The sequence below is a fragment of the Tinamus guttatus genome, unplaced genomic scaffold, assembly GCF_059628265.1.
Source record: "Tinamus guttatus ecotype Peru unplaced genomic scaffold, ASM5962826v1 Tinamus_guttatus_pri_ptg000049l, whole genome shotgun sequence".
NCBI lineage: Eukaryota > Metazoa > Chordata > Aves > Tinamiformes > Tinamidae > Tinamus > Tinamus guttatus.
Window position 1 is genome coordinate 1,425,937 of NW_028288583.1, and position 26,187 is coordinate 1,452,123.

At 58.1% G+C, this 26,187-nt stretch overlaps 1 protein-coding gene across 1 annotated transcript; it reads left to right on the forward strand.

Annotated features, from left to right (window-relative positions):
- Nucleotides 1–478: 478 nt before the first annotated feature.
- LOC148595901 (protein maestro-like) lies at nt 479–1,932 on the forward strand (the record flags this gene model as incomplete). Its single annotated transcript, XM_088539840.1, has 4 exons — nt 479–622; nt 833–1,015; nt 1,529–1,651; nt 1,830–1,932. Coding segments are annotated over exons 1-4 (553 nt in total), but the record flags the coding sequence as incomplete, so codon positions are not given.
- Nucleotides 1,933–26,187: the final 24,255 nt, after the last annotated feature.

The following is a 26,187-nucleotide window of genomic DNA, read 5'->3' on the forward strand; positions in this document are numbered from 1 at the left end:
CCTGGAGCACCGGTGGCTGCGGCTGCTGCGGGAGCAGGGAGCGTGGGCATCATTGACAGCACCCCAGGCCAGCGTGTGTCTCCTGGCGAGGTGCAAGCCCCTGGCGGGGGCTGTGCTGGAGGAAGGGCTGCCGGGATCTGGGGCCTACCCCGAACTCTGCTCCAGTGTGAGTGGTGTCTGCACCGGGGTGGGCGCAGCTGGGAGCGGTGCTGCGGGGCTGTGCTGTGTGAGCACGTGCTACAAGGCTGTTGGTGCTCTGTGTGCAGTGTGCTGCTGCGCATGGAGCAGGTCCCGCAGCGCCTGGTGCAGCGGCTCTTCCGCTGGCTGCGTTCCCGCTCGGCGAACCTGCGGCTCACAGCCACCGCGTTCTGTGCCGAGGTGAGGCATCCGCGGGGCGAGGGGGCTCGCAGAGCTTCCTGCGTCTCACCCAGGGTGAGGGGTGCTCCATGCTAGCACTCACGTGTCTTGATTGCAGCTCATGAAGGACCAGCTAGTGAGGGAGAGGAAGATCGTGACGCCCCTCCTAGAGACGCTGGCAGAGCGATCGCGCGACCCTGTCAGCAGCGTGAGTCGAATGGCCGTGAGGGACCTGGGCAATGTGGCCACAGGAGCACCCACCAAGGTGAGGCAGCCTCTGATGGGCTTTGAGCACAAGCTGAGTTGGGAAGGAGCGCGGAGGTGCTCAAGGAGCCGAGGCAGGTGCAGGGCTGTGCTGAGGCAATGCCCTGGCATCAGGGCTCTCCCCTGGGCTTGCTCTAGAAAGCGCTGCCACTGGCACCACAGCGAAGAGTAGCGCTGAGAGACAAGAGCTCATGTGCGTGTCGCTCTGCAGCTGCAGAGACACTGGGCCGCGGCGGTGAGAGCACTGCTCAGGGGCCTGGAGGACGTGGGCAGCCCGGAGGTGGCTACGGAGAGCCTGGTGGCACTGACCAAGGTGCTGGGACGGCTGGAGGCGAGGGCCGTGGGCTCTGCCTTTGGAGAGGTGGCCAGGAGCTGCCGGACAGTCTGGGGGGTGGTAAGTGGAGCCGCTGGCTCTCTGTGGGCAGGCGGGAGCCCACACGGGTTGCCGTCCCCCATGGGCTGCTGTTGGCAGGGGGCAGCCGCCGCCAGCCCTGTGGGCAGCACCGTGCGGGTGCCGAGCACTGTGTGCTAGCAGCCTGCCCAACAGTCTTTCTCATCACAGGAGGAAGAGGAGCTGCGCTGCTCGGCCTTCGGCCTCTGCAGCGCCGTGGCCTCCTCTGCTTCGGGGAGGAGGTTGTTTTTCGGCAGGGAGGTGGAGGAGGCCTTTCCCAGCCTAGTGCTGCAGCTTCTGGACCCGTCCCCAGCTGTGTGCAATGTAAGAGCCCCAGGCACCCCACAGAAAGCCCCGTGAAGCTGACTGAGCCATGGGGGCACTCGCTCCCTTCTGCATGAGGCTGCCGGAGTCTCCATGGGCCCTGGGTGATGCTGCCCTGCTGGCAAGGTTCCTTCCTCAGTGCCCGGGCAGGTGCAGAGCATCCCCATGACAGGGCCCGGGGCTCTTTTGTAGGTGTGCAAGGTGGTCCTGCGTCTGTGCGCCCCGTTTCTGGAGTCGAAGAGGCTGCGGAGGCGTCTCAACATGAGCATTGGGCTGAGCGCAGAGGAGATGAAGGACGAGGTCTGCAGACACCTGGTGAGTGAGCTGTGTGCTGGGGCTGTGTCCCTGTGCTGGCCGCCCACCCTGTGACTCCCACATCACGGGGTCGTCCCGGTACTGGCCATGGGTGGGCAGGCGATTGGGCAGAGGGGAGCAAAGGGGGCTGTTGGAGATGGGGATGAGCTCCCGCTGCCTGCACTGTGTGTTGTCGCAGGCCCAAGACTGCCCCGTGCTGTTCGAGCAGCTCCTGAGCACATCTTGGAGCTGCTGCTTGGGAAGCCACCAGGCGCCACAGGCGGCAGCCGTCCACGTCCTGGGTGAGTAGCAGCGGGGTGCTGAGGCGCTGCTCCTGGCCAAGCTGCCCCATCTGGGCACCATGGGCGTCAGGGCCTTGTTCCCACACTGTTCCCCTCAACGTCAGTGTCTTTGCAGCTTACTGGAGGCCGGAGCACGTGGAGGAGCCCCGTGCTCAACGGGAAGTAGCTGCAGAGCTCTGCGCGGGGGGAGGCCAGCAGCACAGAGCAGGAGGGAAATAAATCTCTGTCCCTGCGGGGAGGCACTGTCTGTCCGTGTGGGGCTGTGTGCGGTGTGGCAACAACCCTGGTCCTGCCTCCCTGGGGATGTGGGCCCTGCGTGGTGCTGACTGGGGACAGTGGAGAGCAGAGGGACTGGAGGGAAGGGGTTTGCAGGCACTGAGCTTAGTGGGTCACTGCCAGGTGCCTCGGGACACCAGGGTCACTGGGAGCACTGGGAAGAACCTGGGGGGTCCTAGTGAAGGATCCCAAAGCAAAGCAAAGCCATCTCCACTCTCCGCCAGCAGCAGCCCATGGCAGCGGATGAGCAGATCTGCTGCCCCGCAGCCCTGCTCTGCTGCACTGCTGGCCTGGCACAGCTGCAGGCATGAGGGAGAAGCCCCTGCCGCACAGTTTGTGGGTGCCAGCAGCGTTGGGCAGAGCTGCGCAGCCCCTCTGCGGCACCAGGAGGCTGCATCATTGCCAGAATGGAAACAAACCCACCCAGCCTGCCCCAGCTTTCCTCAAAGCACTTGCCAAGGACATTCTCTGCGCCCACAAGTTCCCACAACCCATGGTGGGACTGGAAGGCCCAGCAGCAACCGGCTGTTGTCGCTCATGTGCCATTACACAGCAGTCAGAGGTGGCCCATCCACAGGCAGGCATATCACTGCAGAGCACAGGGTGAAATAAAACCCCCAGGCCACCAACAGGCACTTCCAAACGCCGCTTTCAAACCTGCATCAACAAGTCCCCTGCTTGGGAACAGGAGGCTGCCACAAAAGCACTTCCAGAAGGAAACTGCTCAGCCGTTTCCTGTTTCTCGTTTGTGTTTTGGGGAAACAGGCATTGCCAGAGCAATACTGTCTCAAAGTAGCTTTTCCCACGCAGAGCAGATCAGACAGCTATGGGTGGAGAAGTTTGCTCTAAATCAAGAGCGTCTCCTTTGAGCTGCTCTTCAGCTCAGCTACAAGAAGGTGTGGAAACATAATCAGGAAAGATATTCTTTTCTCGAGAAGATGGAGCACAAAAGCACTGCTGGGGTTCCTTCCAGTGCAGATGGTACCTTCTCACTGGCCTTGATGAGAGAGCAGTAAGGCCATCCCCATGAGCTGCCCAGAGCTCCCCTCTGCAGGGATGGGCTCAGCCGATTCCCTGTGGAACAAGGCTGTTTTTCTCCATTCTAGGCCTTTCTAGAAATACTCCAGAAAACATTCCCCCTGCTCTCATCACTCCGTCACTCACCAGGGTTACGGCTGTGGTTAGCAGTCTGGCAGGATTCAATGGAGTGAAGGTTTGCAGGGCCCCTATCTTCCCTTTGCTCTTTTTCGGGACTCATTGAACACAGAGGAGCAAAAGGAGGAAGGGTCTTGGCATATGCAAGTCTTTCAGCTCAGAGCCGAAGAAAATCCATTCCCCCAGTTTGGTGTAATGGCACACCAGTGTGTCCAGTGTATCAGTGTGTCCTGCTGGTTGGTAAGGGAGCTGGGACATTGGCTCACCAGGCAACAGGGTCCTCCAGCCTTCTTGAATGGCCAACAGTTGGGCTACAAAGGGCTCCTGAAATATTCAGGGAGGTAATCTTTGGACCTGCATAAACTAATTCTTTGTTTTCTTCTGTCAATAGTGACTGATGTGTTTGCCTCTCTTGGGCTAGTGCTGGGGAAAAGACCCTTGCAGACCATCTAGCTCCCCTTCAAATGCTTGGAGGAACTGAGCAGAAGCTTGATCATATTGGAGCGGAGAGAGCACTGCAGTCTGCTCTCAGTAGTCTCAGGGGCATCTCAAGGGAGGATGCTTTTTGTCACTGTGAGGCAGCATGACGTATGGCAGGAACAGCATTGCTACTGTCTATTAATAGTGTGATAATCAAAGGCAAAGAAAAGAAGACACACGCACACAAAAAAGGAAAGAAAACGGGGCAGCACTGGCTCCCATCACCCTCAACTACCACCAAACAGGAGTGTTGCGCGTTTATGCACAGTGTCATGGCTCTGATTAGAGAATGGCAGTGATTGTAGGGAAGTTCTGGCAAGCTCGTACTTCCAAAAATCACTCGCTTCTCATTGCATGTGTCCAACTTGAAGGGGGTTCTGCGTGAGAGCAAACTGCATGGCTGCTCAGAGCTGCGGTGGGAAGTGAATTTGTATTGTCCTGGAGGCCATGGCATATGCAAACCTCTCTGGTAAAGGAAGGGCTGAGCTGGGCACTGAACGCGAGTCTCCAGCCACATGATCCATGGTGCAGTTTCCTCCAGGGGCTGCAGGTGAAATCTGGAAATGTCCGATCTTTGCTGGTGCTTCCCTCTCCTTCCTTTGAGAAGATAGGAGCAAAGCGTCCACGATTTCTAGGTGCACTTGAAAACCAAAGGAATGCAGTGCTTAGTCGCTTAGTGCTTGGACGTAATGCTTAATTAATGATACAGGAATATATATTTAAACAACAACAACAAAAATAACAATATAATAAACAATAACAAGAAAAATAACAACAAGATAGTAAACAATAACAACAATAAAACCAACAACAATATTAACAACAATAAATGCTAATATAAAAGTGTATAGAGAAAAATCCAAAGAAGAAGTTAGTGCTGGTGTCTCTGTGCCGAGAACTTGCCGGCAGCAGCCAAGGTGAAGGGGAGCTTGGCCTGCAAGGGAAAAGGAGGCGTGAGCAGGGCCGAGGAGCGGCTCGGGGGCTCCCGTGGAGCAGAGGCTCTTTGGCGGCTGCGCGGGCTCTTTGGCAGCAGCGCTGCCGTCATTGGTGCCCTGGCAGAGGCTTGGCGTGGCCAGCGCAGCCCAGAGGCCGGCAGAGGGGCTGAGGCAGCAGGTGCCCAGGCCTTGGGCGCTCCTGCGCCCTGTGCAGCTCTGCCCCGGCGCCGCGGCCCGCCAGAGCGCCCGCACACCTGGGCCAGGCTCCCGCGCGGCTGCTCCCCAAAGGCAGCGCGGAGCAGCGCCAAGGGGCCGGGCACAGCCCCAGCTCTGCCCGTGCAGCCGGCAGCAGGGGCCATACCTGGGGGCTGCAGACAGAGCTCTCCCAATCCATTGGCTCCTCTGCACTGCAGCCAACCAGGCCATTGGTGCCCGCAGCCTGGAAGAGAACAGGAGACCTTGGTGGGGATGGTGCGTGGGGAAGAGAAAGGATAGGACATCCAGTGGCTGCAGGGGCTGTACCTGGCTGCTGCCATAGCTGAGCCACTCCATGGGCTCAGGTTCATTGCCTGCAGGCCCTCTGTCCATATGCGGAGCCTGTAAGAGAGAAGGAGGCGTTTGCAGGGCAGGACCCAGAGCTGGAAGTGTCTGGAACCAGGATCCCTCCTTATGCATTGAGAAGCAGGAAGGTGGGAAGAGTCCAGGGTCAGCCCCAAATCTCCCGTTGCAGCCGGCTGCAGGGTTCAATACCTGAAGGGCAGAGCTGGAGTATTCCCACTCCATAGGCTCCTCATCTATGCAGCCGGCCAGGCCTTGGGAGCTTGCAGTCTGGAAGAGAGCAGGAGAGCTTGTGGGGACGGTCATGGTGGCACCGCTGGCTCTGTGCGTGGGCCCTCGTGTCCCCTGCGTGCGCGGGGCAGGCGGTGCACAGAGCCAGGGCGCCAGGCTCAGGCAGCAGCCCCCGAGGCCTTGGCCGCTCCTGGCCCTGGCGCAGCTCTGCCCCAGCACCCAGGCCTGCCAGAGCTCCCTGCCACCTCTGCCACCAGCCCTGCGGCTGCTCTCGCAGAGCCAAGCGCCAGCCATCCCCGCGCAGCCTCTGCCTGCACGCACAGCACCTGTACTGAGCTCTCCCATTCCATCTCTTCAATGGGAGAGTTGTCCATTTTTTTTAGTGTCCAGAGACTGCAAGAGAAAAGGAGTCGTCGTCATTTGCAATTCTCAGAGCAGGGGGGTCTCTGTCCCAGGAGTCTCTTGGCGTCTCCATGTGGGAGCAGAGGGGCACAAAGCAGGCAGTGCTGGACCTGCCCGCAGCAGCCTCCTTGCCACCGGCAGCCCCATTGCCAGGCAGGGAGCCCAGTGCCATTTGGAGGAGAGAAAAGGGCAATGTGAGAGGTGAGCACGAAGTGTCACGCAGTGGTTTGGGAGCCTCCCCTGGGAGGCATCGCGCAGGCTGCCCTGCAGCCCCGCAGCTCCCCTGCATCTTGTGGGCACCACGGGTGGCCCCTGGTGCTGCGCGGCCCTGCTGCTCACCTGGCCTTGCTGCTGCGTGGCCAGCACTGGGGCCACTGTGAGGCGCAGCCCTGGGAAGCATCCGTGTTCCCGTGGCGATAGCTGCCCCTCTGGGATGTTCCACTGCTCCGTGGGGGGAGGAGGGCAGCAGCAGTGGCCAGGGGGGCCGCCGTGAGGAAGGGTCTGCGTGTGCTGGACTCCCCCTGGCACTGCTGAGCCTGGCGAAAGAGAGCAGTGCGTGGCCTTGGGCTTGCTGGGTGCCAAGGAGGTCTCCTCACGGGGCTCCACTTGGGGCTCTGCTTCCACCCCTGCAAGCAGCCTTGAACGCCTTGCTCTTTCTTCCCTGCTCCACTCCTGCCCTTACAGCCTGATGGACTTGAGAAAGTTTGGTTTTCCATGGTCGATACGTGTTCCTCGGTAGCACAAAGAGCGCGAATGGCAGTTGTGCCCTGGGGCCAGGTGTGCATGTCCTCAGCAGAGCCCTTGTGAGTTGGTGGTGGCCTGGGAGCCCCTGGTGCGCTGCTGGGCTCCTTCTCTTGTCCTGCCGTGCACCTTGCAGGGGCCATGTGCTGTGGCTGAGAGCAGCCTTGGTGCGGCACCTGCACTGCTGCCCCTGCCATGCCACAAATGTGCCCTCAGCAGCAGCAGGGACCTGTCGCTGCTCTGCCCAGCACTGGGCTACAATGGTCACATGCTAACGGAATGATTTCCCAACCCTTGTGTAAGTACAGGAAAGGCTAGGGGAAATGGAGCAGGAGATCTCCCAGGTGCCATCGAATGTTGCCCTTGCGCAGAGGAAAACCCTCCAAAAGCAAGCAGTGCAACCCCTGCCACCAACGTGCTGGAGCCCAAAGGAGCATCTTGCTGCTGGCCAAGCTTGCTTGCTGGCATGCCGCAGTGCCCCTGCCCCCTCGCATTGCTCTAGGCTTCTCTCTCTTGCCATCTGCCTTGCAAAGTTCAATCCTGAAGCTTCTGCATGCACAGTCCGATCATGCTGCTCTCCTGGCTGCTGCACTTGTCCCCTCTCTGCCATGCTTTCTTCTCACCTCTTTTGTAGAGCTCTTGTCTTGGCATGACCTTGTTGTTCCCGGTCCTTTTTCAGGGTCTCCTGGGTCTAAACTGAGTCTAAACTGGGTCTAAAATGTCTCAGCACATACTTTTAATTCTGAATCGATCTACTGAACTTTGATCATTGCATTTTCAATGTGCTCCCCTGCAAACGTGCTCCTGTCCTGGGATGCAGCAGCAGGATTCTGGGAGGGTTGTAAAGCAATAGTCCGTTTGTTTCTGCAGTGTGGTGTTCAGAGGCTCCAGATGATCCTCCTTCTGTGACATGGCTTGAGGTAGGTGCCTAGTGTCCCGGCACCTGTAGCTTACAAATAGTATCCATGAGAAGCCTCAAGATTTTGAAAACTTGCAGTCAAAGCAACACTCCAAATGAGATGTTATGAACTGTTGCAGGGTGGCTGCAATGCTCTCAGCAGCATCTCTGGTGTTTTTGTGCATAGAAGGCAGGGAAGTTGCTTAATCAAACCTAGGCAGTTCTGCTTGCCACCCTCTGATTTCTCCCAATTCTCCTCCTCACAGAGCTATTGCGGCAATGCGCTGCTGCCTTTCCCACCTGCACACGAGCCTGGGCTCAGAGGTATCTCGCGAGCTGCATGCCTCTTGCTTCAACACATCACCCAAAAGGGCTGCTACAATCTCTGTAGCCCCTCACCAGTAACATTTCTTCCTGCACATGTGGAGGAAGAATCTGGAATGCTCTGCCTTTCCTTCACTACCAGACAAGCCTCTGCGCAGCACCTAGGGAGCCCTCCTGAACACGTGGAGCGACGGCTCCAGCTCTTTCACCCTCTTCAGCACTCGCTCGAGCTGCTCTCCGCCAGCTCCTGTACTTTTCTCGGGGTGCGGGTTTTAGTGTGCCATTCCTCCTTGGAGCACTTCTGCAACAGAAACCAGGAGGACGTGAGGAATGAATGGTGAAAAAAATGGAGAGAGGAGATGGAGGAGGTGAAGTGATTGGAGCCACCCCGGAGCCCTGCTCTTGCCTGTCTTGCGTGTTGTCTACTCTGCTTCCATGGCACTTCTGCCTGTTATGGTGGACTTGTTGGCCCCTTCTCCAAGCCTGAATGTGCAGAAAGCTCAGTTTGCAACTAGAAACAGAAGGATCCTGGAGCAACCTGCATTGTCATGCTTTCCGAGAGGCCACTGTCCAGGATGAAGGAGGTGTACACCAGGAGAGAAGGGCTTCCCTCAGAACTCCCAGAGGGTGCTTGGGGATAACTTTCCCCCTATTCCCATTCTGCACCCTTCATCAGCTCAGCATAGACCCACACACTCGTTTCCAGGCCACAAGGGCTGTCCTGCCAGCGCAGCCTTTCCTGCTTCTCCAGCTCCTGCCTTCCTGGGAGAAAACAAGGGAAGCCCCAGCCCTCTGCAGCACCAAGCGTCCCTGTGAACCCTGAGCTCTAGCTCCTTGTTGTGGCCCACGTGTCTTGTCGCGCTCTCTCCTGAGCGCGGCCAGGTGCTGCCTGTGCTGGCTGCAGTGGCGCAGGTTGCAGACGCCCCATGGCGAGATGAGGGCAGCAAGGAGGCGGCGCTCGTGGCGCTCCCGCGCAGGCTGCCTTGCCAGGAGGAGCGCTGGCCCCGCGGGAGCTGCTCCCCTGCGCGCGCAGCCCTGCCCAGCGCCGGGGGCCTTGGCTCCCAGCACCCAGCACAGAGCCGTGCTCCTCGCTGCGCCGCCTGGCCACGCACCCGCTGCTGCGGCAGCGCCGCACAGCCTCGCAAGAGCAGCTCGCAATGCCCGCAGCGAGCGCTGGGCTCCTCCTGCCCCTGCAGGGACAGCAGCACAGCAGCCCTGCGCCCTGCACGCGCACGGGGCGGCTGCAGCCAGCGCTCTTCCAGCCTCCCCCTCCCACGGAAACTCCTCTGTTCACCTGCATGGACAACCCACTTGGCCATCCTTGCACTCTGTGCAGGTTGTCTTTGTGGTTGGAGTACTCCCACAAATGGGGCTCCTGCAGACACTTGTACTCATTGCCCTGTACGTGACAGGATGGATGTGCAAGAGCAAGAGACCAGATGTCTGTGGAAGCTTTAAAATACATTGTGCATGTCAAGATGAGGGCAAGGTGGGTGAGGGAAGAGACCAGGACACTTTGGAGATTTGTCAGTCCATAGGGTAGCGCTCTCCAGGCTCTGAGCTTGAGGGTGATTGCACACTCAGCACATAGCTGAGCTCTAAGCCTGGGGGAATTGTACCCAAAGGAAAGCTTATTCTTTTTGGGAGACTCTTCACTGTAGGAGAATCCTCAACTCCACATCTCCTGTCTCGTGGCTGTGTCTAGAAGGATCCTTGACCCGTTTTCCCAGCAGAGAACTCCTGGCATTTACAGCTTTGCAAAGACAGAGCTCACAAAAGTTTTTCGTCCCTGCAGAGAGTCTCTTGGGGCTGCATGAGCATCGCTGGCCCTTCTGGAAGGACCCCGTCCCCTGGCCGCCTTGCTGCCTGCTGCATGCAGGGCCCCACTGCACACTTCTCCAGGGCCTCATGCTAGGCTGTTCTTGGCTCTGCAAGCTTCTGCCCCGGAACAGAGCTGTGCTGGGACCTGCTCTCCCACTCCTGGACACCACCTGGCTCCTGCTCCTGCCACCTCCTGCCTCCTCGCAGTGCATGCACCAGCCCCTGTCCCACTGAGGACTGCAGCTCCCGCTGACAGCAGGATGTCCCACTGCTTTGATCTCGTAATGTCCCTCTTGCAGGATGCTCGGTGTGTCAGGACAAGGAAAGGAAGAAGAAGAGGGAACTTTTCTAGCCCTTTTTGACTGCTTTTACCTCTTCCCCCAGCTTAGTCTTGTAGAAGACAAGGCTGCAGCTTGGCTCCAAAGGGATCTTGACCTCACGCGGCAAGTTCAGCAGCTCAGTCGAATTTCCCTGAGTTGCTGCCTGCTGCGTGCTGGCTCCAAGACAGAGGCGCTCCTGGGCCTTTGGAGTGCAGGCTGCAGAGCCTTCCTGCAGAGCAGCTCCCAGGAGGGCTCTGGGAAGGCCCCAGCAAGGAGAGTGCCAAGAGGGGCCCGTGCAAAAGGCGCTCTCTGCTTCTCTGCAGACTCCTCTCCCTGCGTGGGGGAGGGACTCGTGGCTCCCGCTGCCCGTGCTTGGCTGAGCAGGGCTTGGAGCACCCGCCGCTCGGCCTCCATTTCACAGAGCCGAGAGGCGTTCCCAAAATGGGCCCCGCACAGGAAAGCCTGGAGGCTCCAAGGCCCCTTTGCAGCCCCAGCTCCTCTCGCCCCATGGTGCAGGCTGTGGCCAGAGAGCGCAGAGAAGGACCTGGGGTGCACAACAAGTTGACAAGAGCCAGCAATGTGCCCTTGTGGCCGAGGCGGCCCTTGGTGCCCTGTACTGCAGTAGGAAGAGCGTTGGGAGCAGGTCGAAGGAGGGGATCCTGCCCATCTCCTCAGGCCCTGGGGACACCACATGTGCAGGGCTGCGTCCAGCTGTTTGTTCCCCAGGACAGGAGGGACATGGAGCTACTGGAGAGAGTGTGGCATAGGGCTCTGGAGACGATGAGGGGACTGGAGCATCTTTACTGTGGGGAGAGACTGTGAGAGCTGGGTCCGTTCAGCCTGGAGGAGAGAAGGCCGAGAGGGATGTTATTAAGCAGTAAAAATGCCTTTAAGTGAGGGTGTCAAGAGGAGGACTCCAGACTCACTTTATTGCTGGCCCATGCTAGCTGAAGGGGCAAGAGCCGCAAGCTGGTGCACAGGAAGGTCCCTCTGAATAGCAGGAAAGAGCGGCTGGCGGCGAGGGTGACACATCATCAGCAAAGGTTGCCCAGGGGGTTGTGGACTCTCCTTCTCTGGAGACTTTCCAAACCCTCCTGGATGTGATCCTATGCAACGGGATTGAGTTTGGAGTAGGTGATCTCCAGAGATGCCTTCCCGTCTCAACACTTCTATAATTTCATGATTCTGTCAGCGTGGGCCTTCCTGGAGCGCTTTGGAGAGGAAATGGCAGGCGGCCCAGGGCAGAGGCGTGGGCTGCAGAGGCAGTGAGAGGCAGCAGCAGCCGGGAGGCAGGAGGAGCAGGAGCCAGGGTGCTGCAAGGGACTGGAAAGGCTGAGGGCAGCCAGAGGACACGAGTGTCACTCAATTCCAGCAGAGCAAATGGCCCCTGCACAGGAAACGCCAGTCTCCCAAGAAGCAGGTGGATCTTCCTTGGTGACCTGGTTCCTGTCCGTGTAAGTTTAGAATGAAACTCATCTCTTAACACGAAAGTGCAAACACTATATGCGAGAGAGGCACTTAAACAGGACACACTGCTTATACCTGGTTAATGCTAGCACATTTCTTCCTGAATGTGCAGGGGTTTCTCCTCCATGCAAGGAGTTTCCTTAGCGCAGGGTGCCAGGTTAAGGGGAGGTGAGGGATTCTCACGGTCCAGCCTCAGGACTTGTTCAGGTGTCATTCCCGGCCCCTACTCAGCTTATGAGTGCTAGGCCCTGTCATTTAGAGCATTAGGAGGAAGAAGACACGGCCGTGATATGGTCATCCTCATAAGGTGATCCTTCCAGAATCTGCAGGCAAGTTGAGTAAGATTCTCTGGGCTTTGCACCATGAGTGAGTCGAGTTGTGCCCTGTCAGTGGGTGCCTCTACAAGACTTTTCAGTTCCCTATTTGAGCAGTCCTTGAAAAGTATCTGCGATTTCTAACACATATTTGTGCGGCATCAGCGCCGGTTTGTGCCTATTTCAGATGTTAACACTTTACTCACCCGTTCCATATGTATTGGTGGAGGGGGAGAGATGAGTAGTGGGAGTGGATTACTCTAGGCCTGAGGAGAAAAGCATGTTGTTGCTGTGTGGAGCAGCTTGTCGTGTGCGGAGAGCCCGAGAGCTCCACTTGCTTTGGGTGTGCGCAGCTGCAGCTGGCAGTTGCTGCAAAGGCATGGGCCCCCTTTGGAAGGAATGGCCAGAGGAATGGCTCAGCATGGGCTCTTTCCCTTGGGGCAGGTGGTGTGAGGAGCCAGGTGCAAATGCTTGCTGAGCAGGAGGTGTGTGAGCACAGAGGTGTGCTCAGCAAGCTGCACCAGGAGGCCGGCAGGAGCCTGCTCGCACTGTGCGTCAGGCCTGCTTGGTGCCGGGTGCGAGCGTGGTGCCCGTTGTGGTCCGTGCAGGGCTGCAGTGGCCTTGCTTGGGAAGCTGCAGCCCTGCTGGCTTGCTGCATATGACAAAGGGGCCAAAGGAGGCCCTTGCTCCTTGCAGCTGTGGAAGATCAGTATATGGATGGGTGTCTTTTCTTGTGCTTGGGGTGCTCGAAGAGAGGGTAGTGTGGGCCAAAGCTGCTCTCCTCCTTTCCCCTGGCCTCAGTGGTCCTGCAGGGCAGGTGCTGCGGGTGCTTTGCTATTAAGGCCCAGTGTATCTGTGTGTTCCAGGCTGCTGGAAGGAGTGGACATCATGCCCCGCTCTGGACACTTGTTGTTCCTTCAGGATCTGAGGCTGCCCTCTTGGCCTGTCTCCCGAAGCAAGAGCCATGCAGAGATGCAGCAGAAGCAGGGCATCTTCTTTGCGGGAAGCTGAAGAGAGGGCTAAAGCAGTGAAGCAGGACTGGGGCAAACATGTGCGTGAGGGCTGGTCCCTGCAGGTGGTCATTGGCCGCGATGAGCCAGGCTGTTGGGCGCACTCAGCTGCTTCCCGTTTTGTCAGGCACCATACACTTATTCCCTACAGGAGCAATAAATTCCACAGCCTGGCATTGGAATGGATACACATTGCTGGAAAAGAAGTGTTGTTCCTTTGCAGGCCTGGCCTGGGAGCTCCCTTCCTTTCCAGAGAACAATGCCTGCTCTCCTGAGGATGAGCTTGTCCTCTCCTGGCACTGCTTGAGTGCAGGCATTTAGAAGGGGAGCACCTGAGTGTGGAGCAGAGCTGCGGTCCCTGCTGCCTGTGGGGAATGCTCTTTGGCTCCCTGATGTCCCACACTCTTTTTCTCTGCCATAATTTTCTCTCACAGATACGCTTTGAAGGAAATAAAGGAAAAATAAAGAAGGAGAAAAAATGAATACAAATAAATAAAAGGAAAAGGAAAAGGAAAAGGCAAGGCAAGGCAAGGCAAGGGAAAAAAAGAAACTAAATAGTGAAAGGAAAAATAAGGAAAGGAAGGGGTAAATAAGAAAAAAAAACAAGGAAAAAGGAAAAGAGAAAGAGAAACAGATAACAACAAAGCACAAACAGAAACAGTCACAGGAAAAGAAAAAGAGAAAGGAAAAGTAAGAAAGAAGAAGAAAGAGAAAAAAAGAGAAAAGAGAAAGAAATGAAACAGAAGAGGAAAAAAAGAAGCAGAAAGAAACAACAAAGAAGAGAAAGAAGAACAAAAAGGAATAAAAAAGGAGAAGGAAAATAAAAGCATAAAGACGAGAAAAAGAAAAACAGGAAGTAAAAGAAGAAGATGGGAAAGGGACTGTGGTAACCCCTGGGCCACGTGTGAAGAGAAGTCGTAGATGGATGTTTTGCTGGCCCTCTCTTATCCCTAGGGTCTGCAATCTTTGGGATACATACACACAAACCTGCAGTGGGGGTGATTTTTGTGCCTGTGCTCACTTGGAAACAAGACGCAATGCTTAAGCAATGATACAGGAATATATATTTAAACAACAACAAAACTAACAATATAATAAACAATAACAAGAAAAATAACAACAAAATAGTAAACAATAACAACAATAAAACCAACAATAATATTAACAACAATAAATGCTAATATCAAAGTGTATAGATAAAAATCCAAAGAAGTTAGTGCTGGCGTCTCTGTGCCGAGAACTTGCTGGCAGCAGCCAAGGTGAAGGGGAGCTTGGCCTGCAAGGGAAAAGGAGGCGTGAGCAGGGCCGAGGAGCGGTTCGGGTGCTCCCGTGGAGCAGAGGCTCTTTGGCGGCTGCGCGGGCTCTTTGGCAGCAGCGCTGCCGTCATTGGTGCCCTGGCAGAGGCTTGGCGTGGCCAGCGCAGCCCAGAGGCCGGCAGAGGGGCTGAGGCAGCAGGTGCCCAGGCCTTGGGCGCTCCTGCGCCCTGTGCAGCTCTGTCCCGGCGCCGCGGCCCGCCAGAGCGCCCGCACACCTGGGCCAGGCTCCCGCGCGGCTGCTCCCCAAAGGCAGCGCGGAGCAGCGCCAAGGGGCCGGGCACAGCCCCAGCTCTGCCCGTGCAGCCGGCAGCAGGGGCCATACCTGGGGGCTGCACACAGAGCTCTCCCAATCCATGGGCTCCTCTGCACTGCAGCCAACCAGGCCATTGTTCCCCATCATCTGGAAGAGAGCAGGAGACCTTGGTGGGGATGGTGCGTGGGGAAGAGGAAGGATAGGGCGTCCAGTGGCTGCAAGGACTGTATCTGGCTGCTGCCATATCTGAGCCACTCCATTGGCTCCGACTCGTTCCCTGACAGCCCCCCATCCATATGTGGAGCCTGTAAGAGAGAAGGAAGCATTTGCAGGACAGATCACAGAGGTGGGTGGCTCTGGCCCCACGGTTCCTCTTAAAGCGGGAAGCAGGAAAGTGGAAAGGGGCCAGGCTGAGCCCCAGTTTTCCCTGCACAGCTGGCAGCAGGGGCAATACCTGGAGCCTGCAGGTTGAACTCTCACATTCCATGGGCTCCTCGTAATTGCAGCCGACACGACTGAGGGTGTCCCAATTCTGGAAGAGAGCAGGAGAACTTGTGGGGACGGTCATGGTGGCAGCGCTGGCTCTGTGCGTGGGCCCTCGTGTCCCCTGCGTGCGCGGGGCAGGCGGTGCACAGAGCCAGGGCGCCAGGCTCAGGCAGCAGCCCCCGAGGCCTTGGCCACTCCTGGCCCTGGCACAGCTCTGCCCCAGCACCCAGGCCTGCCAGAGCTCCCTGCCACCTCTGCCACCAGCCCTGCGGCTGCTCTCGCAGAGCCAAGCGCCAGCCGTCCCCACGCAGCCTCTGCCTGCACGCACAGTACCTGTACCAAGCTCTCCCATTCCATCTCTTCAACTTCACATGTATCCATTTTTTAACTTTCCTGAGTCTGCAATGGAATGGAATTGTTTACATTTGCAGCCATGAGCACCAAGTGTCGCGCTGTGGCTTTGTGGCTTCCCCTGGGAGGCATCGCGCAGGCTGCCCTGCAGCCCCGCAGCTCCCCTGCATCTTGTGGGCACCACGGGTGGCCCCTGGTGCTACGCGGCCCTGCTGCTCACCTGGCCTTGTTGCTGTGTGGCCAGCACTGGGGCCACTGTGAGGCGCACCCCTGGGAAGCATCCGTGTTCCCGTGGCGATAACTGCCCCTCTGGGATGTTCCACTGTTCTGTGGGGGGAGGAGGGCAGCGGCAGGGGCCAGGGGGGCTGCCGTGAGGAAGGGTCTGCGTGTGCTGGACTCCCCCTGGCACTGCTGAGCCTGGCGAAAGAGAGCAGTGCGTGCGAAAGAGAGCAGCAGTGCAGGGAAAAGGAGGCGTGAGCAGGGCCGAGAAGCATCTCGGGGGCTCCCGTGGAGCAGAGGCTCTTTGGCGGCTGCGCGGGCTCTTTGGCAGCAGCGCTGCCATCATTGGTGCCCTGGCAGAGGCTTGGCGTGGCCAGCGCAGCCCAGAGGCCGGCAGAGGGGCTGAGGCAACAGGTGCCCAGGCCTTGGGCGCTCCTGCGCCCTGTGCAGCTCTCCCCCGGCGCCGCAGCCCGCCAGAGCGCCCGCACACCTGGGCCAGGCTCCCGCGCGGCTGCTCCCCAAAGGCAGCGCGGAGCAGCGCCAAGGGGCCGGGCACAGCCCCAGCTCTGCCCGTGCAGCCGGCAGCAGGGGCCATACCTGGGGGATTCAGCTGGAGCTCTCCCAATCCATGGGCTCCTCCTGGGTGTAGCTGCCCAGGCCACTGCTCCCCATCATCTGGAAGAGAGCAGGAGACATTGATGGGAACAGTGCATGTGGAAGAGGAAGGATAAGAGCGTCCAGCAGCTGCGGGGGTTGTACCTGGCTGCTGCCGTAGCTCAGCCATTCCATGGGCTCTGGCGCATTCTCTGAAAGCCCCCCTTTCATGACAGGAGTCTGCAAGAGAAAGGGAGGTGTATGCAGGACAGTTCTCACATCTGAAGGACTCTGGCCCCAGGACCTCTCTTCCTGCATTGGAAAACAGGAGACCAGGAAGGGGCCAGGCCCAGCCCCAGTTCTCCTCATGCAGCCGGAAGCAGCGGCAATACCTGTAGGGCACAGCTGGAGCTCTCCCACTCCATGGGCTCCTCTTTGTCCAAGATAACCAGGCCTTGAATGCCGGGAGTCTGGAAGAGAGCAGGAGAGCTTGTGGGGACGGTCATGGTGGCAGCGCTGGCTCTGTGCGCGGGGCCTCGTGTCCCCTGCGTGCGCGGGGCAGGCGGTGCACAGAGCCAGGGCGCCAGGCTCAGGCAGCAGCCCCCGAGGCCTTGGCCACTCCTGGCCCTGGCACAGCTCTGCCCCAGCACCCAGGCCTGCCAGAGCTCCCTGCCACCTCTGCCACAAACCCTGCGGCTGCTCTCGCAGAGCCAAGCGCCAGCCGTCCCCGCGCAGCCTCTGCCTGCACGCACAGTACCTGCACTGAGCTCTCCCATTCCATTTCTTCGACTTCACATTTATTCTTTTTTTTTCAATGTCCTGAGTCTGCAACAGAATGGAATTGTTTACATTTGCAGCCATGAGCACCAAGTGTCGCGCGGTGGCTTTGTAGCCTCCCCTGGGAGGCATCGCGCAGGCTGCCCTGCAGCCCCGCAGCTCCCCTGCATCTTGTGGGCACCACGGGTGGCCCCTGGTGCTGCGCGGCCCTGCTGCTCACCTGGCCTTGTTGCTGTGTGGCCAGCACTGGGGCCACTGTGAGGCGCACCCCTGGGAAGCATCCGTGTTCCCGTGGTGATAACTGCCCCTCTGGGATGTTCCACTGCTGCGTGGGGGGAGGAGGGCAGCAACAGGGGCCAGGGGGGCTGCCGTGAGGAAGGGTCTGCGTGTGCTGGACTCCCCCTGGCCCTGCTGAGCCTGGCGACAGAGAGCAGTGCGTGGCCTTGGGCTTGCTGGGTGCCAAGGAGGTCTCCTCACGCAGCCCCATGGTGCTGCTGGCGGCTGCCTGCCCAGAGGCCGGGCTCCACTTGGGGCTCTGCTTCCACCTCTGCAAGCAGCCTTGAACGCCTTGCTCTTTCTTCCCTGCTCCACTCCTGCCCTTACAGCCCCACGAACTAGAGAAAGTTTTGTTTTCCATGGTTGAGACGTGTTCCTTGGTAGCGCAATGAGCGCAAAGGGCCGTTGTGCCCTGGGGCCAGGTGTGCATGTCCTCAGCAGAGCCCTTGTGAGTTGGTGGTGTCCTGGGAGCCCCAGGTGTGCTGCTGGGCTCCTTCTCTTGTCCTGCCGCGCACCTTGCAGGCGCCATGTGCTGTGGCTGAGAGCAGCCTTGGTGCGGCATCTGCACTGGTTGCCCTGCCACGGCTTCCTAGGGCTGCAGAGGGCAGAGCAGGCACAAATGTGCCCTCAGCCGCAGCAGGGACCTGCAGCTGCTGCATCTCTTCCCAGCACTGGGGTAAAAGAGTCACTTCCTAACAGAGGTGAATTCCCAGCCTTTGGGAAAGGACACGCTAGGTGCCTTTGGGCAAGGTGCTGCCAGGTGTAGCCCTCCCATTGATGGAAACCCTCCAAAAGCAAGCAGTGCAACCCCTGCCACCAAAGTGCTGCAGCCCAAAGGAGCATCTTGGTGCTGGCCAAGCTTGCTTGCTGGCATGCCGCAGTGCCCCTGCGAGGCAGAGCGCAGCTGCTGGGAAGGGGCTGACGCCAGAGGTGCGCGGAGGGCTCTGGGTGGCTCCCAAGCAGCCGCAGGGCTGGTGGCACGGGGAATTGGTGGCAGGCATTTGTCTGCTGCCCTGGGAATGCTGGAGGGGAAGTGTGAAGCAGAGCAGTGTTCCCTGCAGGGAGGCACGAGCAGAGGGCTGGGCAGCGAGCTCAGCCCCGTGGCTGTGAGGGCAAGGGCTGGGAGCCCCCTTGCCTGCGTGCACGATGCCTGCAGAGCCCAGGCGTGCGCAGTGCCCCCGTGGGCAGGAAAGGTGCTGGGAAGCCCTTGCCCCACGCAGGCTGCTTGCACAGAAGCTGCGGCTCGTCTGCCTCATGGCTGGGCCACCAGGGTCCACTTGGACAGTCCTCTCTGGGAAGGTGCTTTGCAGCTGCTTGAAGGGACAGGCTGCCTGGAATCCTGCTGACTCTTGAAGGGAAGAGGTCTCTCCTGCTCCACGGCCTCCATTCAGAGTCATTTTTCAACACTGCAGTACAAGGTCTGTTTGCAGGTGGTTGGGGTGAATGGAGGGGCTCCTGCACACCTTCGGGTGTGCCCTGCCCATCTTACTCAGATCTTTGCCGCATGGATAGGAACAGGTGAGCTGAATCTTCCCCTGCTGCTTCTTCACCTACTCTCCATGCTCTGAAAGTCTGAGCGTTCCTGGCAGGATGATAGATGGGAGCTTTGTTCTTGACTTACTCAGCTTGGATTCTCCCAGAGGAGTTGTCCTTCCTTCTGGCCTTCCATTGTCCTGCCTCGCATTGCTCCCTTCCCTGGGGATGGGCTCTTTTGCCACCCGACTTGCACAGTTCTCTGCTGAAGCTGCTGCAGTCAGAGGCCGGCCAGGCTGCTCTCCCCCCTGCTGCACTAGCACCCTCTCCGCAGTGCTTTCTGCTGAGCTGTTTTGTAAGGCTCTTGCCTTGGAAGAGTGGATGTTGCTGTTCCAAATCCTTCTGCAGGCTTTCCAGAGCATCACTGACAAAGGTCTCTGCATGCATGTCCAAATCTGAGCGGAGCTTGCTAAAGGAGCTGAGTTGCCAGCCCTCAGATCAAGGCAAGGTGGACGGAGCAGGAGATCTCCCCAGTGCTGGAGGACCCGCTGCTATCTGAGCAGGCAGGAATACAGGCATGGAAAAGCAGGGCTTTAAAGGAAGCTGCTCATTCCCATGGTTGCCCCTAACCCTCCTCGGGAAGATGAGCAAGTGTGCTTCAGATGAGTGGACAGTGTGTGGCTGGAGAACTGTGTGGATTGCAGAGCTCAGAGGGTTGTTCTAATCGGTGCTGAGTCTAGTTGGAGGCCTGTGGCTAGTGGTGTTCCCCAGGGGGGTCAGTACTGGGCCCGGTGCTATTCACCTATTTGCTCAGTGCCTTGCAGGAGGTGACAGAGTGCCCTCTCAGCAAGTGTGCACATGAGACAAAGCTGGCCACAGTGGCCGACACTCCAGAGAGCTGCGCTGCCTTTGAGAGGGAGCTGCAGAGGCAGGAGAGTTGGGCAGAGAGGAACCTCCTGAGGCTGAAGAAAGGCAAGTGCAGGGTCCTGCACTGGGGGAGGAAATACCTTGAGGCTCCAGTACATATTAGGGTTGGAGCTGCTGGAAAGCAGCTCTGTGGAGAGGTGTTTGGGAGGTCTGCTTGACAACAGGTCAAGCAGGAGGCAGCAATGTGCCCTTATGTCAAGGATGGCCAGAGGGATGCTGGCCTGCATGAGGAGGAGTGTTGGCAGCAGATGGAGGGGGCTGATCGTGCCCTTCTCCTCAGCTCTGCTCAGGCCACACCTGAACTCTTATGGGCAGTAATATTGTGGGCTCCACAGGACAAGAGGGCTGTGGAACTTGCAGAAAGTGACCAGCTTATTGCCACAAAGATGATGAAGGAACTGGAGCATCTATATTATGAGGAAAGAGTAAGCAAGCTGGGCCTGTTTATCCTGGGGAAGACAAGAGTGACAGGGAAACTTATCAAGAGGTACAAGTAGCTGAGGCGAGGATGTAAAAAGGACAGGGCCAAACTCTTCTTGGTGGAGCCCAGCAACAGCCCAAGGGCTAGAGGGTGCAAATTGCAACACAGTTTCAATGTGTACAAATTGCAACACACTTTCAATGTGCATATGAGGAAGAGCTTTTTGCCTGTTAGGGTGACGGAGCACTGGAAGCGGGTGTTCAGCGAGGTTATGCAGGCTCCTTCTTTAGAGATCTTCCAAACCCTCCTGAGTGTGATCCTGTGCAACACGCTGTAGGGTTCCCTGCTTGTGCAGGGGCGGCTTGGACTGATGATGTGGAGAGGTCCCTTCCAACGTCAAGCACTGTGTGACTGTGTGACCGGGGAGGGCTCCGTGGGCACTCAGGGCAGCAGCGATGTTGGAAGGGCAGCGGTGGGGTTTTGTCAGGCTGTAAGGCCTCTTCTCCCATGGCACAAAATTGTCACCATGAGCAGCTGGCAGATGGCCCTGCAGACAGCAGAGGGACAGAGCAGCCTCCACCGTGGTCCCCAGCACGGGGCCCTTCCTGGCAGCAGCCCATTTCTGCACCAGCTGCCTCCAGGGACACTGACCTTGTGACGCGGTCCCTGAGCCTGTCCCAGCCCTGCGGGGCCCTGTGTCCCCCAGGGGCTTGGGGAGTTTGTCCCTGCATCTCCAGACCCCGTGTCCCTGGGGCGCGACAGCTTCCCTTTGCCTGTGGCTTGGGCACTGCGGGGACATGTTGTGTGCAGCACCCAGAGAGTTGAGAGCTGCCCCATGGTGGGGCTGGGTTTTTTTCCCCTTTGGGCATCCCCACCGCCACACGTGAAAGGAAGTCCCAGAAGGAACTTTTTGCTCCCCTGCCCCTGGTGCACACAGGGCTCCACACACAGACCTGTGGTGGGGATGCCTTTTGTGCCTGAGCTCACTTGGAAAAAATACGCAACATATGAACAATGATACAGGAATATATATTTAAACAACAACAAAAAAGAATAACAATAACAAAAATAACGACAACAATAACAATTACAACAACAATAACAGTAACAACAACAATATGAAAAACAGTATCAACAATATCAACATCTAAGAACTACTGTGACACTACAAAGAAAAAAATGCAATAGTCTAGGGACGGAGTCCTCGTGCCCAGCGCTTCCCAGCAGCAGCCAGGGTGAAGGGGAGCTTGGCCTGCAAGGGAAAAGGAGGCGTGAGTAGGGCCGAGGAGCATCTCGGGGGCTCCCGTGGAGCAGAGGCTCTTTGGCGACTGCGCGGGCTGTTTGGCAGCAGCGCTGCCGTCATTGGTGCCCTGGCAGAGGCTTGGCGTGGCCAGCGCAGCCCAGAGGCCGGCAGAGGGGCTGAGGCAGCAGGTGCCCAGGCCTTGGGCGCTCCTGCGCCCTGTGCAGCACTGCCGCGGCGCCGCAGCCCACCAGAGCGCCCGCACACCTGGGCCAGGCTCCCGCGCGGCTGCTCCCCAAAGGCAGCGCGGAGCAGCGCCAAGGGGCCGGGCACAGCCCCAGCTCTGCCCGTGCAGCCGGCAGCAGGGGTCATACCTGGGGGATTCAGCTGGAGCTCTCCCAATCCATGGGCTCCTCCTGGCTGTAGCTGCCCAGGCCACTGCTCCCCATCATCTGGAAGAGAGCAGGAGACATTGATGGGAACAGTGCATGTGGAAGAGGAAGGATAAGCGCGTCCAGCAGCTGCGGGGGTTGTACCTGGCTGCTGCCGTAGCTCAGCCATTCCATGGGCTCTGGCGCATTCTCTGAAAGCCCCCCTTTCATGACAGGAGTCTGCAAGAGAAAGGGAGGTGTATGCAGGACAGTTCTCACATCCGAAGGACTCTGGCCCCAGGACCTCTCTTCCTGCATTGGAAAACAGGAGACCAGGAAGGGGCCAGGCCCAGCCCCAGTTCTCCTCATGCAGCCGGAAGCAGCGGCAATACCTGTAGGGCACAGCTGGAGCTCTCCCACTCCATGGGCTCCTCTTTGTCCAAGATAACCAGGCCTTGAATGCCGGGAGTCTGGAAGAGAGCAGGAGAGCTTGTGGGGACGGTCATGGTGGCAGCGCTGGCTCTGTGCGCGGGGCCTCGTGTCCCCTGCGTGCGCGGGGCAGGCGGTGCACAGAGCCAGGGCGCCAGGCTCAGGCAGCAGCCCCCGAGGCCTTGGCCACTCCTGGCCCTGGCACAGCTCTGCCCCAGCACCCAGGCCTGCCAGAGCTCCCTGCCACCTCTGCCACCAGCCCTGCGGCTGCTCTCGCAGGGCCAAGCGCCAGCCGTCCCCGCGCAGCCTCTGCCTGCACGCACAGTACCTGCACTGAGCTCTCCCATTCCATTTCTTCGACTTCACATTTATTCTTTTTTTCTCAATGTCCTGAGTCTGCAACAGAATGGAATTGTTTACATTTGCAGCCATGAGCACCAAGTGTCGCGCGGTGGCTTTGTGGCCTCCCCTGGGAGGCGTCGCGCAGGCTGCCCTGCAGCCCCATAGCTCCCCTGCATCTTGTGGGCACCACGGGTGGCCCCTGGTGCTGCGCGGCCCTGCTGCTCACCTGGCCTTGTTGCTGTGTGGCCAGCACTGGGGCCACTGTGAGGCGCACCCCTGGGAAGCATCCGTGTTCCCGTGGCGATAACTGCCCCTCTGGGATATTCCACTGCTGCGTGGGGGGAGGAGGGCAGCAACAGGGGCCAGGGGGGCTGCCGTGAGGAAGGGTCTGCGTGTGCTGGACTCCCCCTGGCCCTGCTGAGCCTGGCGACAGAGAGCAGTGCGTGGCCTTGGGCTTGCTGGGTGCCAAGGAGGTCTCCTCACGCAGCCCCATGGTGCTGCTGGCAGCTGCCTGCCCAGAGGCCGGGCTCCACTTGGGGCTCTGCTTCCACCTCTGCAAGCAGCCTTGAACACCTTGCTCTTTCTTCCCTGCTCCACTCCTGCCCTTACAGCCCCACGAACTAGAGAAAGTTTTGTTTTCCATGGTTGAGACGTGTTCCTTGGTAGCGCAATGAGCGCAAAGGGCCGTTGTGCCCCGGGGCCAGGTGTGCATGTCCTCAGCAGAACCCTTGTGAGTTGGAGTGAGAGCACACTTTGTGGTTGGAAGTGAGAAACAGGTTCCTTGGTGTTTTCTGCGAAACGCTTTAGCAGCCCGTTGGTGCTAGTATGGAGTTAGGGGATGGATGAAGCGGAGAGCCCCGTTTGGAGTGAGGCTGCAAAGGGCATGCCAAGGGAAGTGTTCTGCTGTGCGAAGACTCGTGCTGCGCACACTTTGTGCTTGGAGTGAGAAACAGGTTCCTTGGTGTTTTCTGCGAAACGCTTTAGCAGGCCGTTGGTGCTAGTATGGAGTTAGGGGATGGATGAAGCGGAGAGCCCCGTTTGGAGTGAGGCTGCAAAGGGCATGCCAAGGGAAGTGTTCTGCTGTGCCAAGACTCGTGCTGCGCACACTTTGTGGTTGGAGTGAGAAACAGGTTCCTTGGTGTTTTCTGCGAAACGCTTTAGCAGCCCGTTGGTGCTAGTATGGAGTTAGGGGATGGATGAAGCGGAGAGCCCCGTTTGGAGTGAGGCTGCAAAGGGCATGCCAAGGGAAGTGTTCTGCTGTGCCAAGACTCGTGCTGCGCACACTTTGTGGTTGGAGTGAGAAACAGGTTCCTTGGTGTTTTCTGCAAAACGCTTTAGCAGCCCGTTGGTGCTAGTATGGAGTTAGGGGATGGATGAAGCGGAGAGCCCCGTTTGGAGTGAGGCTGCAAAGGGCATGCCAAGGGAAGTGTTCTGCTGTGCCAAGACTCGTGCTGCGCACACTTTGTGGTTGGAGTGAGAAACAGGTTCGTTGGTGTTTTCTGCAAAACGCTTTAGCAGCCCGTTGGTGCTAGTATGGAGTTAGGGAATGGATGAAACGGAGAGCCCCGTTTGGAGTGAGGCTGCAAAGGGCATGCCAAGGGAAGTGTTCTGCTGTGCCAAGACTCGTGCTGCGCACACTTTGTGGTTGGAGTGAGAAACAGGTTTGTTGGTGTTTTCTGCGAAACGCTTTAGCAGCACGTTGGTGCTAGTATGGAATTAGGGGATGGATGAAGCGGAGAGCCCCGTTTGGAGTGAGGCTGCAAAGGGCATGCCAAGGGAAGTGTTCTGTTGTGCCAAGACTCGTGCTGCGCACACTTTGTGGTTGGAGTGAGAAACAGGTTCCTTGGTGTTTTCTGCAAAACGCTTTAGCAGCCCGTTGGTGCTAGTATGGAGTTAGGGGATGGATGAAGCGGAGAGCCCCGTTTGGAGTGAGGCTGCAAAGGGCATGCCAAGGGAAGTGTTCTGCTGTGCCAAGACTCGTGCTGCGCACACTTTGTGGTTGGAGTGAGAAACAGGTTCCTTGGTGTTTTCTGCGAAACGCTTTAGCAGGCCGTTGGTGCTAGTATGGAGTTAGGGGATGGATGAAGCGGAGAGCCCCGTTTGGAGTGAGGCTGCAAAGGGCATGGCAGGGGAAGTGTTCTGTTGTGCCAAGACTCGTGCTGCGCACACTTTGTGCTTGGAGTGAGAAACAGGTTCCTTGGTGTTTTCTGCGAAACGCTTTAGCAGACCGTTGGTGCTAGTATGGAGTCAGGGGATGGATGAAGCGGAGAGCCCCGTATGGAGTGAGGCTGCAAAGGGCATGCCAAGGGAAGTGTTCTGCTGTGCCAAGACTCGTGCTGCGCACGCTTTGTGGTTGGAGTGAGAAACAGGTTCCTTGGTGTTTTTTGCGAAACGCTTTAGCAGCCCGTTCGAGTTAGGGGATGGATGAAGCGGAGAGCCCCGTTTGGAGTGAGGCTGCAAAGGGCATGGCAGGGGAAGTGTTCTGTTGTGCCAAGACTCGTGCTGCGCACACTTTGTGGTTGGAGTGAGAAACAGGTTCCTTGGTGTTTTCTGCAAAACGCTTTAGCAGCCCGTTGGTGCTAGTATGGAGTCAGGGGATGGATGAAGCGGAGAGCCCCGTATGGAGTGAGGCTGCAAAGGGCATGCCAAGGGAAGTGTTCTGTTGTGCCAAGACTCGTGCTGCGCACACTTTGTGGTTGGAGTGAGAAACAGGTTTGTTGGTGTTTTCTGCGAAACGCTTTAGCAGCCCGTTGGTGCTAGTATGGAGTTAGGGGATGGATGAAGCGGAGAGCCCCGTTTGGAGTGAGGCTGAAAAGGGCATGGCAGGGGAAGTGTTCTGTTGTGCCAAGACTCGTGCTGCGCACACTTTGTGGTTGGAGTGAGAAACAGGTTCGTTGGTGTTTTCTGCAAAACGCTTTAGAAGCCCGTTGGTGCTAGTATGGAGTTAGGGGATGGATGAAGCGGAGAGCCCCGTTTGGAGTGAGGCTGCAAAGGGCATGCCAAGGGAAGTGTTCTGCTGTGCCAAGACTCGTGCTGCGCACACTTTGTGGTTGGAGTGAGAAACAGGTTTGCTGGTGTTTTCTGCAAAACGCTTTAGCAGCCCGTTGGTGCTAGTATGGAATTAGGGGATGGATGAAGCGGAGAGCCCCGTTTGGAGTGAGGCTGCAAAGGGCATGCCAAGGGAAGTGTTCTGCTGTGCCAAGACTCGTGCTGCGCACACTTTGTGCTTGGAGTGAGAAACAGGTTCCTTGGTGTTTTCTGCGAAACGCTTTAGCAGCCCGTTGGAGTTAGGGGATGGATGAAGCGGAGAGCCCCGTTTGGAGTGAGGCTGCAAAGGGCATGCCAAGGGAAGTGGTCTGCTGTGCCAAGACTCGTGCTGCGCACACTTTGTGGTTGGAGTGAGAAACAGGTTCCTTGGTGTTTTCTGCAAAACGCTTTAGCAGCCCGTTGGTGCTAGTATGGAGTTAGGGGATGGATGAAGCGGAGAGCCCCGTTTGGAGTGAGGCTGCAAAGGGCATGCCAAGGGAAGTGTTCTGCTGTGCCAAGACTCGTGCTGCGCACACTTTGTGGTTGGAGTGAGAAACAGGTTCCTTGGTGTTTTCTGCAAAACGCTTTAGCAGGCCGTTGGTGCTAGTATGGAGTTAGGGGATGGATGAAGCGGAGAGCCCCGTTTGGAGTGAGGCTGCAAAGGGCATGCCAAGGGAAGTGTTCTGCTGTGCCAAGACTCGTGCTGCGCACACTTTGTGGTTGGAGTGAGAAACAGGTTTGTTGGTGTTTTCTGCGAAACGCTTTAGCAGCACGTTGCTGCTAGTATGGAGTTAGGGGATGGATGAAGCGGAGAGCCCCGT